The sequence below is a fragment of the Macrobrachium nipponense genome, chromosome 3 (genome assembly GCF_015104395.2).
Source record: "Macrobrachium nipponense isolate FS-2020 chromosome 3, ASM1510439v2, whole genome shotgun sequence".
NCBI lineage: Eukaryota > Metazoa > Arthropoda > Malacostraca > Decapoda > Palaemonidae > Macrobrachium > Macrobrachium nipponense.
Window position 1 is genome coordinate 83273443 of NC_087202.1, and position 13089 is coordinate 83286531.

The window sequence follows — 13089 nt, forward strand, 5'->3', positions numbered from 1 at the left end:
CCATAGGATAACAAAACCCTTGATGAGGCAAGAAACAGAAATTTACAGCAGGAACGACACTGGGGAAGGTCGAGGGCATTGTCAGTCACGAGAAAAAACCCTGCAAAGTAGCCCTTTAATTATGGAATATTTCACTTTAAAATTAAATGCTTGATGCTTGTATATCTTCATTCCAAGAACATGGTCATCAATCAAATTTTCCTGTTGTGTTACCATAATATTGGAAAACAGCAATTTTATAGAACATTAGCAAAAAATTACAGTTTTACACTTTGCCTTTCAGTCAGGGTACCAGATGAGAAAGGTGGCTGAAACAGCCTGTAGGTAAAGAACTTCAGGTTTTTTTATGCTAGGTAAGATACAAATTACTTTTAAAATTTCCTAATTATTCCTATTCAAATACAAATCTTTTTCCTTTACATTAGAAGACTTACCCAATGGCGGGAGGAAATCTGCATGCTCCCTGAATTGAAGGAAAGGCCATAATGCTCACCTATTCTCTTTACCAATGCCAGGGAAAAAGAGTAAAACAGTCCTAAGTGTCAGGTCCGTCTTACAACTCTGTGAAGGGCTCGTATGGTCAACAAGTAAGGCTTCTCAGAATGAGAGTTATGTCCCACTCAGGTGGCTGAGTTGCGTGGGGGACAAAACTGTTCAAAATTCTTCAGGAGCATGGAGATTCCCACAAGAAGTAGAGATCTACCCCTTAAAGTCTCAATACTTTACTTAAGGCAGACCTGTAGTCTTTAAAAGCAAAGATGGACAAGAGATTCAGTGATGGAAGTGGACAAGAGATTCAGTGATGGAAGATGAGGACGTCCACTAGCTGCTAAAGAGTTGCTCTAATAGGAGAGAACAGACCATTTCCCTAGTACAGGGAGACAGGCGCTGAGAATTTTTGCAAATATCCAGACATCCCAGTCGTTGTTCACCGCAAAAATCCTCTCTCTCAAAGGAGACGTCGAATGGTCTCCAGGTATGACGGGCCCGTGACTTTACGGCCTGGTGATACCTTTTTATTTACAGACCTCGGCGTCATCAGCACTTTGATGAAAAAATCAGGAAAATACACCATCGTAGGGAAACAAGGGGGACCTGGAACCAATATTAGATTATTTCCCCTAAATAATGACTGGGTTATTTATAACCAGTAGAAGCACTGAAAAAAAAAATACTACCACAAACAATAAATAAGTGCTAAAAAGCAATGTGGACAATATGCAATGGTTTGAAAAGCTACTCTTGCTAAAAACCCTCACAAATTTTAAGTGTAAATGCATTACACACTTTATGGCATACAGTGTTCCCCCCGTATTCGTGGGGGAGAGATGCCTACCAGACAACCCCCCCTTGAATAACTAGAATCCGGGAATAGTTGAAACCTCTATTTAAAAAAAAAAAAAAAATGCTTAAAACTGCCTGTTTTGTTGGTTGAAACTCAAGGAAAACCCACTAAAAATGTATATACAGGCTTTTTTTATAGTTTTATCACAAAAAGTGCATTTTATGATGAAATTTATTTAAAAAAAAAAAGGAATTTGTGGATATTTCTCATAGAAAAATACCACAAATACGCAAATAATGGGCAGATATGGTCCATAGAGAAATCCGTGAATGCGTGAGTCCTTGAGTCCTGATAATGAGAATACGGGAGGTCCACTGTATTTGCAAACACTATGCTTATTATTTCCTAAAAAAAAGGTCAGCAAAGACAGAAAATTCAACGAGATCAGCCAAAATATACTCAAAGCCATTTCTTTAGAGAAAAAAAAGTATAGTACAGGTACTCCTCATTCAACGATGGGGTTCCGTTCCAGCAACCACGTCATTAAACAAACATGTTATTCTTTTTATTTCGACTAATAGCATTAATTTTCAGTCATGCATTATACACGGAACTAATTTCCAACATAGCCTACTAGTAATGGCAAAGTTCTGAAAATGCTTTTTATCATTTTATTGCTCATATATTTTAACTTCATTTTATAACTTCATAATGTACAATTCTCTTTAAAATAAGTGTATACTTTATTTAACACATTTAGCCTACATTCCCGAGTTAGCCTACAAGTAAGTGAATATACAATACTAAGTCAATACAGTACTAAACTTCTCTCAGAATCTGCACATTATTTAGCAAACTTTAATATTCTAAATTTGGTATTTCAAAATTATCGCTATTAGTTTTTTCGTCATTTATTTTTATTGTAGAGGGCAGTAAGATGAAAAAAATAATGAATGAATTTCGGCGATCACAGGGCATCTGAATGTCACCGTCAAAATGCAAACAAAAAACGATGCCATCTATTGAGGAAAGTGAACACTACACTATTCGCTAATGGGATAAGCATTTTCCAGCATTGATAAAGATTTACGCTTGCACGTCTTACCTCTACATAGTATCATGTGATCTAATGGGTGATATATCGAATACATATGTAAATATGCAGTTGTATAAAAACATCAAACTGTATTACATGTAAGTCTTTCAAGCACACTAAGAGTAAGGAATTCATGCATGCCAAATGTCTCCTTGTTTTGATTAAAAGGATTGACTTGGTAAAGACTTCTCAAGTGGAATATTTTAAAAAATATATTTATTTTCCAGTTAATATAAAAAAACATATTTGACTTCACACATTTTATTTTTATTACTAAGAACTATGGCATAAGTTTTGCTGTCTTGAAGTTGTAAACAAACGTGGCGCTACCCATTCGGCTGCGCAATAAACTAACAGTGGCTGAATAAAGCCAACCAGTGAAGTTCCTGGACCATAGAATGCAGACTTTTAGAGGTTCAACTGTATAGCTTTTCTTTACAAAGTAATACATTGAAGCCTTGTTTATTGTTTTAGCCATAGATTTCAAGGTTTTAAAACCCTAGGCTAGGCTAGATTATTGGCACTGAATAGCCTTTCTCTTGGCCACCATTGGCAATGTTTTCATTTTAATTTTATGGTTTTTTTTCTCTCTCTTCATGTTGTCATCATAACTTCAAGTTGTCGTAAAATGAGTACGTATGTCGTTAAATGAGGAGTACCTGTAAATGACAATTCTCAGGTAAGGCCATAATTAACCAAACTAAAACTTCTTTCAGTTTTCTTCTGAAGATTGAAAAAGAAATCCACAAAATTACTGTGTGTAATATGTTTACTTATAAGTATTTACTTTTTATTTTACTGAACAATAACAAACTGCCCTTCTTAGACATAGTGATAGCAAGAAAAGAAACAAGATATGAATTCAGCAAATATAGAAATCCCACACGCACAAACTCATATATTCATTTGTTCTCTTTTCACAGTCACAATATAAAAATAGGTGTTCTAACAGGTTTATTTCTTAGGGCAATGAGAATGTGCCACCCTTGTAAGATAAATCAAGAAATAAATTACATTGATAAAAGCTTTGATTCATTAGCATACCCAAAATGGTTCAGAAATAGGGCACTCATCAAAGCTAAGAAGATTTTTTTTTACAGAGCAAATGTAGAGAGTACATGGAATAAAGAAAACAAGAAAATAGTTGCCCTCCCTTTTATGCCAAAAACGAAACAAATCACTTCAAAAATGAAAGAAAGCAAATATAAATTTGTGTATACCTTTGATAATACCGTAAAAAAAACAAAGTATGTAAAAATAAACTGGAAGGAGAAGACAGTAATACAGATGATGTAGGGGGTATACATAATCAATTGCAGCAATTGTGGACACAGATATGTGGGAGAATCAGGTAGGGGAATAAGGACTAGAATCCATGAACATGAACACAGAAGGGCAGTACAGCTTAACTCTCGGGGGAGTGCTATAGCTAGGCATTGTTGGGAAAATGACCATAGGATGGATTTTAAAATCAGTAGGCTTATATACAAAAGCAATAAAATCAGTCATAGGAGGGTAGTAGAAGGAACACTCATCAGAGATTAAAGTAATAAAAGGAAACAAAGGTTTTACCTCAGAAGATCCCATGAGCTGAGCTTTGATATTAAAAGACCTGGAGATTAGGTTTTCTGCCCAACAGACTGTTGGTGACCACTCACTTACCACAAGGGTTAATCCCATTGACCATCAGCTCAGGATATCAGAGTGACAAAAGGGGATTAGCAACTCTCAAGGAAACCAGAACAGCCATCATATAAAGGATGGCTCAACAAGAAGAAGTTCCAGAAGACTGCTGGGCCTTGACCCAGGCTGACAGCCTATGCATCTCTTGAAAAAGGGCCACATAGGGCCCGAAAGTACTCGAGTGTTGAGTAAAATAAAATGTAAATACTTATAAGTAAACACGTTACATACAGTAATTTTATGGGTTTCTTTTTACATATAGGGCAGTAATGCACTTGCACTTGAACTTCTGCAGTTCCAATTGCATGATATCATCTGGGATGCTGTTGCACAATCCAACAGTGTGGTGTGAGGAATAAAGGACCTCTGAAACCGAGAGGTTCGACTGCGAGGCACATTTACTGCATATTGGTGCTGATGTTCAGCGAATCTGGTTGCTCTCAGCGGGTAAGAGGGAATCAAGGATCAACTGTGAATATGAAAGATCTATCAAAATACGACTTCTGAAAAAGTGACAAACAAGAGACCATTCACCGATGGTCCAAGTCGTAACTGCTACTATATATTAGGAAACAGAAACCAAAAATAACGGTGGACCAAGAACACTTCCCTGTGGAACTCCAGACACAATAGGTCTTGGTTTACTAAAGATCCCATCCACAGCAACTCGCTGGTGCCTACCTATAAAGAAATCTTGAAGTAATTTTAAAATGTATCCATCAATTCCAAGCTTTTGAAGTTTATAATCCACTCTTATCTAAATGAGATAAATTTCTGGCAGAAGCAGACATCCACACCGGAGAACAGTTTTATTTATATTTATTACCGTTATAAATATATAAAGTCTTATAAACAATACTGTACCTAACTTACATGCGGCATTTGCTGAAACTTTCATTAGATGTTTCTCTAAAGTTAGATGTGAATCAAAAGTTACACTTAGAATAGTTAAAGCTTCAGACTCATTCAGCAAAGTTTCATTCACCTGAAGGGGAGGATGGGGTGGGAAATCTGTACCAGATCTGCTAATCAACAGTGTTTTCGTTATACTGGAGTGCAGCCTTGTACCTCACCACATACACCATTCCTGATCTGGTCCATGTCCCAATGAGGCTGAGGGCAGTTTCATCTCATAAGTGGAGACTACTACATCCACAAGTGTTGCATCATCAGTATACTGAACAACCTTGTTTTCCCGGCCAATAACCATATCACTTGTATACACTAAAAATAACAGTGGACCAAGAACACTTCCCTGTGGAACTCCAGACGCAAAAGGTCTTGGTTTACTAAAGATCCCATTCACAGCAACTCACTGGTGCCTACCTATAAAGAAATCTTGAAGTAATTTTAAAATGTATCCAACCATTCCAAGCTTCTGAAGTTTATAAATAAGTGCGTTGTGATTTACTAAATCGAAAGCAGCACTAAATTCTATTTCAATTAATCTGCACTCAAAATCCTTATCAAGGTTCCCTTGCAAAAGGCATGTCAAGTCTAAAAGAGTATCTCGGGTATCTAATTACTTCCTGTATGCATACTGGCTAACAGCTAACAATCCTTTAGATTCCACATAGTACTTATAGTGGGGCTTAAAAATAAGTTTTTCAGCAACTTTGGAGAGCACAGGGAGAACAGATTGGCCTGTAGTTACTGCTGTCTGCAGATATGCTACTCTTTGGAACAGATACTCTATGACAAAGCTTTGCGCTCTACCACGAAAATACTACGTCGACAAAACTATAGAATCTAGTGCGTAATCATGTGAGACAACACACTAGAAACTTTTTAAAAAATAACAAAGGGAAGAAACCATCAGGATCTTCTCCATCCTAGCTATCAAGATTATCCAGAATGTTCTTAATATCCCTGGAGCAAAATGCAAATTTTGTGAGAACAGGTTCAGGATGACATGTGTTTTAATGATGTACTGCATGGTCTACATATGGATATTTTCTCTAGAAGGTAGCCATTACATAACTGACTGTTAAACAGGTTATGCCCAATTAACAAACAGGATAATACTTTTTACTACTGACCAACAGGTCACCAAATCAACATTCTTACCTTAACAGTGCTGACCTGAACTGACAGGATGATACTTACTGGTATTCCTATACCACTCTGTGCTGATGATGGCCATAACATTTAATGTGCATTGATCTGCTATTAATGTCTTAAATCATTCCACAAACCCTTGTTCAGACAAAGGACTTTGTTAAAGATAAGAAGATTTACTAAAATAATTTACTAAACATGCAAGGTTTAACACACAAAAATCATAAAAGAAAATGGATAAAGCAATTAGCACTAGAGAAGGTAGCATAAAAAACATAATAATGGCTTTATAAGACAAGGAAAAAATAATATATAGAAATAAAAGAATAACGTCCTACTTAACGTAGCAATGTCAACTTGTAAAATTTGGTAAGAAGCTACTAAAAGATCCTATTTTCCCCACGAGGTTATTTTTCTCATTACCAACATCTTGCCAATAATGAGAAAGAACTATTGAAAATACAATTCAGTTCAGAAAACTAAAAACAGCCCTTTGTTTTACCTGCCATTCTCTGATCCCTTGTCTTTGTCTCTCCGTTTTTTAACTTCTTTTTCTTGCTTAACTCTAGAATGTTCTCGAGATTCCTCTGCATCTGCATCTACATCAGGCTTTATACGTTTGTTTACATTACTTTGAACATCATCATCATCATCATCCCACTTGCTTTTCACTTGCCTGCAAGGTTCAGAAATAGGATAATATTGTATTGCTAAAAGATTAAAAATATAAACCTTCACACCCTTCATGATTTGCATATCTGATCTCACAAAAAAGACTACAGTGTAAATAAACTGACTGTGAATTTTAGTAACTCCTACAAAGCATTCAAGACGGTTTATGGTAGATTAATCAACCATTGAGCTTCAATTTCAATGTCACACAGGGCTTAATAAAAAAAAATCTTTCTTTTCTAAATACCAACCTCTTCACTTTCATAACATCCCAATCTAATTTAAAGACTAGGTGGCAAGTGAAGCTTAAAAACCACCATAATAATATTTGTATACTGTGCATTGTTCAATATATAGAATAATTTTTACTGATTCAGTCTCCTGTAGGACCTCTTTAACAGAGATCCAGGTGTGCACTATATATTTAGTGTAGAGTATTAACTAACTTTAAAAACCTACAGGTTCAACCATTACAGGATAAAACTAACACAAATTTTGATCTGTGAGAATTAGAAACTAAAGAGTGGACATTTACCAAAAATTTTACTCTATTTTTCCGTTTCACTCATAAGTTTGTTTGTATGGTGTTTTTACATTGCATGGAACCAGCGGTTATTCAGCAATGGGACCAACAGCTTTATGTGACTTCCGAACCAAGTCGAGAGTGAACTTCTATCACCAAAAATACACATTTCTCACTCCTCAATGGAATGGCCGAGAATCGAACCAGCGACCACCAAGGTGGGACGCCAACACCATACCAACCACGCCACTGAGGCACTTGTTTCACTCATAAGAATTATATGCCAGCTTACAAAGCACTAATGTCCTACCCTTTTCTTATTTAATGCATACAATTTTATGTGCACCAAATGATTTTATAATAATTTCACTGATGATGATAATGATTTCAGGTACTACTTGATGTACAATTCTGAGGATATCTAGAATGAACTAAGTATTATTAAATATGTACTAAAAGTATTCCCAGGTATTAAAATTTTTCAATTTCAAAGTTTTGTTAAAATTTTGGCAATGTTCACTGATGCTTCCACCCTGGCTCTTTATCATCTCATACTACACTTACATTGTGCCAGTATTTGATCATTACCTTGGGTATTTCCAAGTACGGCTGGTTTTACTTGTTTCCCAATACACCACTATGATTTCTGCACTGTTCTTAGAGGAAACTCAAATTCTGAAATATTTTGGCATAGTGTACAGTTACATCTTTCAGGAAGGCAATACAGGCAGTCCCCGGGTTACGACGGGGGTTCCGTTCTTAAGACGCGTCGTAACCCGAAAATCGTCATAAGCCGGAACGACATTGGAAAAATGTCTTGAACTAATAAAAAGTTATAAAAACCTTACTTGTAATCCTTTGATTACACTACATGTTGTTTCCTGTAGTTTTATGTACAACCTTGAGTTATTTTCATAAAAAAATGCTGGTTCTTGAAGGTAAAAACTATTGTAATCCTCTGGTGACACTACATTCTTGAAGTTTTATGTACAACCTGGAGTGATTTTGCCAAATCTTGAGGGCTACAAGAACAGTTGATTACTATTTACGTATCATATAGACTAATTAAAGTAAACGTATTTTTAAATAGGCTTATATATTAGTATCAACAAAACATTTACTGGCATGAGTCAGAGGCTGTTTAATGAAACGAACACTTCTCTGTCCTATCTGTTCAGAAAATAAACGTTACGTCAATCCCCAAGACCATTGTTGCCAAGACGTCTCTCTCTCTCTCTCTCTCTCTCTCTCTCTCTCTCTCTCTCTCTCTCTCTCTCTCTCTCTCTCTCTCTCTCTCTCTCTCTCTCATCAAATTACTGGATAATGTCTCTCTTTGGATACTTCGATTTTGCCAAATCTTGAGGGCTACAAGATCAGTTGATTACTATTTACATAACATATAGACTAATTAAAGTAAACGTATCTTTAAATAGGCTTATATTATTAGTATCAACAAAACATTTACTGGCATGAGTCAGAGGCCGTTTAATGAAACGAACACTTCTCTGTCCTATCTGTTCAGAAAATAAACGTTACGTCAATCCCCAAGACCATTGGCAAATGATCTCATTTGCCAAGATGCCTCTCTCTCTCTCTCTCTCTCTCTCTCTCTCTCTCTCTCTCTCTCTCTCTCTCTCTCTCTCTCTCTCTCAGTATGCGTTTTTTAAAAGCGTCGTTAACTCGGAGCGTCAGAAGACGCCTCTCTCTCTCTCTCTCTCTCTCTCTCTCTCTCTCTCTCTCTCTCTCTCTCTCTCTCTCTCTCTCTCTGATCAAATTACTGGATAATGTCTCTCTTTGGATACTTGGAATTTGCGTTGTAATCTAACCAGAAACTTAGTTTTGTTATTATTACTGAAAACAAGCAATGATTTTTTCATTATTTGCGCTTTTGGACTGTTATGAACTTTGCGCATCCAAGCTAGTATTCATTCGCTCAGAAACTAGTTCCGCATACGAGGCGTCACTAAAAAACATAGAAAAATACGACATAAAAAGTGTCGAAAATCATCATAACCTGAACATTTTTGTTGTAATCTAACCAGAAACTTATTTTTATTAATATACTGTGCTAAACTATGAAGGATTTTTATCGTATGCGTTTTTTAAAAGCGTCGTTAACTCGGAGCGTCGGAAGCGTCAGCGTTGGAACAAACGTCGTAACCCAGGGCGGATTTTTCAATGAATATTTAAGAAAAAGCGCCGTAACCTCGGAACGTCATAAGCCGGAGCCGTCGTAACCCGGGGACTGCCTGTAATGCCCAAAAACACCAAAAGTTGGTCTAAGACTAAGAGGCCTTTCTCCACATTTTTCCTACATGAAAGAGACTTAGATTTAAGGCATTAAGAAATACAAGAGAATAAGCTATTGCACTTGGAGTCAATTGCATAAGGAATTTTGAATGGGAAATATTCTCAGAACAGGTTTTGCCAATCTATATAACCCTTACAGAATTATCATGAATACAATTTATATGCAAGTGTTGATTTTATTTGTATCTTATTTTCTGTTTTTGAGAAGTATGTATGCTCATCAGTCATTTCACCAGTATTTTTTCAACCTTTTAATGTCTAATGCCATACTTTCATCCTTGAGCACAGTCTCATATTTAGTTGTTTCTTGCATTTAATCAGTACACTGCCTCAACTTTTGTTAAGAAGCGTGCAAATACAGCAGTTTTGCCTCATCAGTATTACAAAATTTCATGTTATAAATGCATCGTTTATTTGTCTTGCACATCTTGGCTGTCCTTTGTTCTGTATCAACAGGTTTGGTGGGGAAAAGAGAAAGTGGCGGGAAGATGGTGGGGCTGATTTGAACTTACCTAACATGAGACTGATTGTGAATTCCCTTAAGTGTAGAGAGTTAGTTTGTCAATGTTAACACCTTGGTTACTTACTTTTAGTCAAGTTTTGGTGACTGGCACTCCTTACTTTGCTATGTAGTCATCACTATTAGTAATGTTAAGATTCATGAAATAATGTTATCATGATTTTATCGTTTGGCAATTTAATTCCATAGACCTATAATAGTAGTTAGTGTTATAATTAATGCATATTCCTAGGCTAGGCTACCTTGACTTAGTAACTTAGCTTAGCCCTAACCTAGACCACAAACCTGTAAGGTTATTCAAAGCTTATGATTTTATGCCTTTACAGTCAGTTGCGGTACTATTTCAGTGTGTTGCCATTCTTGGTAACTTTGATTAGCGGTAATCTTGTTTCGCTGATATGACCAAACTTCCTCACTTAGTAGCAATTGATGTCGTGCCCTAAAGCAGGAGGGAGTGGATCATGGCAGTATTAGCCTTTATCTGAGCTGGAAACCTCTGGGTCTTTGCCATTCGCTACATAACCTACAGCTTCCAAGTACTGTGCATATTCATTATGAAAAATTCACCTAGGTTTGCAATCTCCAAAGTTAAATTCTACAAACAAAACAAACAGGAAAAAAATTAAGCAAGCAAGCAAATAATATCAGGAAGGAATACAATTAAACAAGCAAACAAATAATGATGAATATTGGTAAGAATGGAATTATCTGTAAAATGATATTTTTATAATAAAAGAAGTTTTTTTATATACTTACCCAGTAATTTTATAGCTAAGAGTTTCCTTCCTACGGCAGCTTAACAATTGAAATTTTACGCTAGCACCAGTTCCTGTTACGGTGTAGTTAGAATGCCCCGCCCACTACCGGGGAGTATATATAGGTAACAACCTGGCAGTTTCAGTTCATTTTACACTCTAATGTCCATGCGAGGGGAGGTGGGTGGGCTCTGATCATATAATTACTGGATAAGTATACACAAAACCTTATTTTATTATAAAAATATCATTTTTGTATATGGAACTTGTCCAGTAATTATATAGCTGATTTCACATTTAACAGGGGGTGGGAACTATGGACAAGCTCTATCTCAATTCATTACATATAGTGTAATGAAACTGAAATAAAAGATTGCCAGCATAAGATAATATGTTTGTCGTTTCCTTACCTGGCAAGTGAACACTGCAGATAATTACTGCCTCTGGTCGATGCACCACTTGACCCATAAAGTATGTGGCTGTCTACCCCAGAATCACCTCTACATGAGTGGGGGCTTTGGAGTCAGGAAGTATAACCGTGTTTCACAAAGCTAAAAAACGTGCCCTTGCCCTGGGAGAAGACCAGAATCCAATGACAACACTACACTACACCATAACCATAAAAGACTGTCAAAACCCAACTATTAAAAAAGGAACTGGTGGGCAATCTAGTCACAAATGTGCCTCCAGGCTTCCAAACGAACTTCCTACCTTATTCAAAGCAAAAATAAGCAAAGGGAAGTCAGATTCCCTATGCCTCCTCTCCCAACACCATGCCAGCCACAGAAATTGGTCCTAATGTGTTACAGTTCTCAAAGACAGTTTCTACATCCTTTAGGTAGTGTGAAGCAAATACTGATCTGCACTTCCAGAACGTTGCTTGTACAAGTTTAGTAAACGACATGTTATGTCTACATGCGAAGGAAGTGCGACCGCTCTCACCTCATGAGACTTGACGTTCATAGCGATCAGGGTTGGCGTAATTACACTTGAAGAAATGAATTACAATTATAATTACTTTCAAAAAATGTAAATCACAATTACGATTACATTTGGAAATAGCAATTACATTACAATTACTTGACAAAAAATTCAATTACAATTGCAGTTACAACTGATTTAATTGCGAGAGTAAACTCTAATCTTTAGCACAGGAAACAGCGTATTGAGGCGAGCAAATTGAGCTAATAAGGTTACATAATTTATTTCTAGAAGTGTAAGTGATATAACAGCAGAGGTTATATTAAAAGAGTACTTATCAGCACTAGTTAGGAAGCACTTGGACTATGGCACTGAGTTCTGGCTACCTTACTACTGAAGTCACTGAACCTCACTGCAAGAAGGTTTTGGAGGAAGTGAACTAAAGTAAGGGGCAATAACAGCAAATTAAAGAACGTCGGTTTCTCGTTCAATACACGATACCTACAAGCCATGGTCGGGAACTGGACATGCCCATCACGTGCGATGCTGCTCCCTGTGGCAGAGAACTAGCAAATTTACGTCTTATAGCAACCCATCACTCCTAATGGAGTCCAATCCTTACCACTTGAATTTTATAATTACAATTAAATTACAAATTATATCCTCCTGTAATTACAGGCAGTCCCTGGGTTACAACCGGGGTTCCGTTCTTGAGACACGTCTTAAGCCGAAAATCGTTGCAAGCTGGAACATCGTCAAAAATCCTTAGAAAACCTTACTTTTAATGCTTTGGGTGCATTGAAAACTATGTAAACTCCATTCTTATTGCATTTTCCATCCAAAAAAACCTTCAAATATTGATTATTTTGCATTTTTGGTGTCATATTTCATCTGCCAGATGAGCGTTGTAGGCATCATAACCCTGGAAATAATGTTTGATGAATATAATTGAGAAGCACCTTAACCTCGGAACGTCGTAACCCGAACCCGTTGTAACCCGGGGAGTGCCTGTAATTAAATTACAATTACTTACTATAATATCATTCTCAATTACAATTACACGAAATTCTGTCATTAATTACATTTCAATTAAATTACAATGACAATTACTCCAACCCTGATAGTGACCAAATTGTTTTCTTGAATCTTAGCATGACAATTACTAACTAAAATTGCATGCTCAATTACAATTACACAAAATTCTGTAATTAATACATTTCAATTAAATTACGATTACAATTACTCCAACCCTGACAGCGACCAAAT

General features: G+C 36.4%; 1 protein-coding gene across 3 annotated transcripts in view; it reads right to left on the bottom strand.

Moving 5' to 3' along the window:
• The window catches only part of LOC135221863 (uncharacterized), a 102391-nt gene that overhangs the window by 3625 nt on the left and 85677 nt on the right, over nucleotides 1-13089 (bottom strand). For 2 of the 3 annotated variants that reach the window (XM_064259808.1, XM_064259807.1), the window contains one exon: nucleotides 6625-6798. The exons of the other annotated variant lie outside the window; for it this stretch is intronic. In XM_064259808.1, coding sequence (XP_064115878.1) covers nucleotides 6625-6798 — 174 coding nt within the window. The remainder of the gene's footprint in view (nucleotides 1-6624; nucleotides 6799-13089) is intronic. 3 annotated transcript variants of the gene reach the window in all.